Genomic DNA, 3,795 nt, shown 5'->3' with positions numbered 1-3,795 from the left:
ACGACGCTTCATGGAATTGTCAAAGACTTCAAAAAATTTGGCTCGGATGAGAGGCTGAGCACATCGGAGTCCAGAAAGGAAGGCAGGTTCAAGTTTAGCAGTAAGCTCGCTGCCTGAAAGGTTCTCATCCCTAGGAGGAATGCATAAGCAATTGATAATACGAAGCCCTTTCAGTGATCTGGCTATTTTCTTCATCACATGGATATATTTTTCTGTTCTACAATTTTCTAACAGATATCAGAAGCTGCCTAATGCCTAGGGTTAAGCACAGCATTGTCTGCTACCAAAAACCTTAAAGTTCTGGGCTACCAACCACCACCATTATCCAAGTCCTTTGAGGACATTTTATATGTAGAGTCAAAAAAAAAAAAATCAGAAAAATAGCAAATACCCAAAAGACCCAACATACCCAATGGGAGCCCCTGGCTATGTATCAAAATTTCTGCAACCCTACTGTTACTGGGCTCAACTAAATAAGTATTATGTCAGTTTCTTATGTTGGACACCACTTGCCTAAAGGGTACAAAGTAGGAATACTGGTTACAGGGACCATTGCTGGTTTTGTAGACTGCTTTTTGACCTCCTCCCACATACACTTCTAAGTCTGTGTGTATATAATGCTAAGTTACTGGAGACAATATTGTGAACCAGGTGATCCACATTGCCAGGTAGAAGTTTGAGAAAGATGGTCAAAAACCACTACTGGAGCAGTGAAATGATATGAAACTCCCTCTTAAATAACAGAAAACAGATGACTGAAAGTTAAATCTCATCTCCAGCTCCAAGCATCACCACACAAATAAACACCACCAGTGTAGGCAAGCCAAAATTTGCACTAGAGCAGCTCACCCTTGCTTAAACTAGGCAAATAAGCTCTAATTACAATCTGCTGATTGCCTTTTCGCTATTCATGGCCCGCTAGCAAAGTGGCAGACAAGGCAAACCCTCTTAATGAAGGCAAGATCAATAGAGAAGCTTAACAAATGGACAAGAGGGGAGGAGAAACGTAGTTTAGCAGTTATCACTGTATCTAAAACATGACCAATTAAAAGGATGCCCCACAAAATTCTCTCCTTGCTTCTACTGAGGACTATAAAGAAACTATGTACCCACAGTTCTAATGTGAATACGTAAATATCTTCATTCCCGTCTCAGTCAAGTGAAATAACTGTGCATTTTATTTTTAAAAATTACCCTTAAAAGATAGATGGACTGTTATAAAGGTCATATATGATACAAATTATGAACCAATAAGCTGCAATACTTGATTAATAGCTATAATTACCTATAGACATAGTTAACAAGGTCTAAAAACTGGGCATTTAATTCAAGGTCTTCTGGAAAACGCTTTTCAATGTAGGTCATCATTTTCACTAGCAAAATGGACTTCTCCCGGAGAGTAGGTGTCTGCGTTAAAAGAAGACATGATTCATTTTCTCAATTCATCTTTAAATACAAAGAACAATGGCATGTCCAAAGTATAATTTCAACCATTCTATACACCATTTTTTTCTATTTTTAAGCACCTGAAACATGACTCAGAAGGTACCCCCCCCCCCTTTTTTAAGGAAAATAATTCAAGTATTTACAGTTTATGGTTCTAGCATACAACTACAGCAGATGCTTAAAATCATTAACAGTTAAAAACAAGTTAAATTATTTAATTACTACAAAAACTGTGACTAACTAGTGGTAACAAAAAGTACAAATAAACAAACAAACAAACACACACACACACTTTGTACTTATACACTAGGTCATACAAGCTAATATTACAGGGAAAAGGATGGCAGACAGACAAGTATCACAGAGAACGCTGTACACTAAAAATGTGAAAACCTCCTACAGTTAAAATAATAGGCAACTGGGACTTCACAGGACAGAAGTAAAATGGATTTGGACCCAATGCATGAAAAAAGGCTTCATGTGCACATACCACTAGATACAAATATGTAGTCTCACGTCAAAGAAGTGAACAGTTTCTGTAGTTTTAAGCTTTAGGACATGCATTTTTTTAATTTGAAATTAGGCTCTAAGCCTGTGCTATCAATATTTCATACCTTGTTCACTGCTAAATTGTGTTGGTTTTTTTTTTTTTTTTAAAAAGGATTTTTTAAAATCCTTTTTTTAAAAAAAAAAAAAATTAAATACACACACACACACACACACACAGAGGCATTTTATATTCCTAATCAATTTAAGAGGAATATGACATAACTACCATGAGATAACCTTATCTAAAAGTATTCCACTACTATATATTTTAACTGAAGAAACTATTAATCCAGGATAATTTACAAGATCCAACACCGTCTTTTAGATAGGTGCTCTTCTTTCCTTTAATTTCTATTCGCAAAATAGTATGTTTGACCAAATAGAGTATGTAAATCAATACAGTGCTCCAGTTGCTTTCACTTGGAATCCAGGGACTTCAAAACTTTACAGGAAACATTTGAACTTGCAAAACAAGATCCTTCAAAATCATTCTCTCTTTGTCAAGGGCTAAGTACAGTTAGTCAAAAAGCCCAAGGCTGAATTGATTCAATCTTTGCAGGTCGGTCTCAGCTGTGTAGATTGAACTGATGAGCAAGTGAACAGACATTCACTTTTGATTCTGGAAATGCAGCCACATGCCTGCAGTGGCTCAGACCAGAAGTCAAGGGGCACTAGTGCACACCTCCCTGCTCAGCTGGGGCAGAAAGCTTGGGCCAAGGCTAGCCTTCCCACCTGTGAGAGAGGAGCAGAGCAGGTGCAAAGCATCCAGGGATGCTGGAGGACTGTGAGTTAACTTGAATATGGAGGGGACCTGGGACAGAAGTTCAATAAACCAATTTAACCTAAATCAGTAAAGTCTGATACTGCATCTATCCAGGATTATCTGAAACCGATTTCAGCCATTTTGAAAGAGGTTTATATGCACTGAACTTTTGTTGTGGTACAGATCTGAACTGGTTTCTGATCACTTATACTGGTTGTGTAATTTCTGTCCCGAGGCCAGAAAATTAAGTGGGTTTTACTTATTTAGTATTTAATTGCAATGACACTTTTAACTCTGTTCAACTTTACCTGATTGGCTGCCATTGGAGAATTGTTTTTCACCCACTCTTCCACTATTTTTACCACTGCACGAAGAATTTTGGCATCAGTAGATTTTTCAATCAGTGATGTTAAAATTGCTTGTATAAAGTTTTTCCTCATCTCCATGCTCATCACAGCAAGACGCGTTTTCACGAGATCCAAACTTAGCATAACCAGTTCACTTGTACCTGCTAAAGACAGCAAGAAAACAAATTTTAAAAAAACAACACAGCAATACAATTTTAAAATCACCTGTCAAGGGAAAATGGTTTCAATTTTAACTGTAAATTAGCACCCTCTAGATCTACCTTTATTAACAATTTACAAAGCTGATAACCCTCTTCCTCCCCAACAGCAGATGAGAAGCTCTCTCACACATTTTACAGAAAAAAAAAAGAAAGAGGCTGCAGGTAAAACTGTAGAAATTTCAATAGCGGAGAAAAAAATATATTACCATGGATACAAGTCTCTATAGGCAACTATTTTTGACACCATTGCATTCCATTCCCAATTAAATGGGCCACAGTGTCCTTCAGAAGAACCTTCCCGTTTAATACTGCCCATCCAAAAACAACTAACAAGTAGAACCTTATTTCAGTAAGTCTTTGGCAAAACATTTATAGCATACCAAATAGTTATAAAGCATGAATAACCATAACTTAACTTGGCAAATGAAAGTACTTTGCAATACAGTATTCTTAATCAGTTATTTCCCAA

The 3,795-nt window shown here is 36.9% G+C and overlaps 1 protein-coding gene across 1 annotated transcript in view; it reads right to left on the bottom strand.

The window, feature by feature from the left end:
- TRRAP (transformation/transcription domain associated protein) overlaps window positions 1-3,795 on the bottom strand; it is a 140,906-nt gene that overhangs the window by 65,503 nt on the left and 71,608 nt on the right. The window contains 3 exon segments of the mRNA XM_025213106.1: window positions 1-130; window positions 1,286-1,407; window positions 3,067-3,269. Of these exon segments, the coding sequence (XP_025068891.1) occupies window positions 1-130; window positions 1,286-1,407; window positions 3,067-3,269 (455 nt within the window).

The sequence above is a fragment of the Alligator sinensis genome, unplaced genomic scaffold (assembly GCF_000455745.1).
Source record: "Alligator sinensis unplaced genomic scaffold, ASM45574v1 scaffold990_1, whole genome shotgun sequence".
NCBI lineage: Eukaryota > Metazoa > Chordata > Crocodylia > Alligatoridae > Alligator > Alligator sinensis.
The sequence above is the reverse complement of the archived record's forward strand: the minus strand, read 5'-3'. Positions and strand labels throughout refer to the sequence as shown.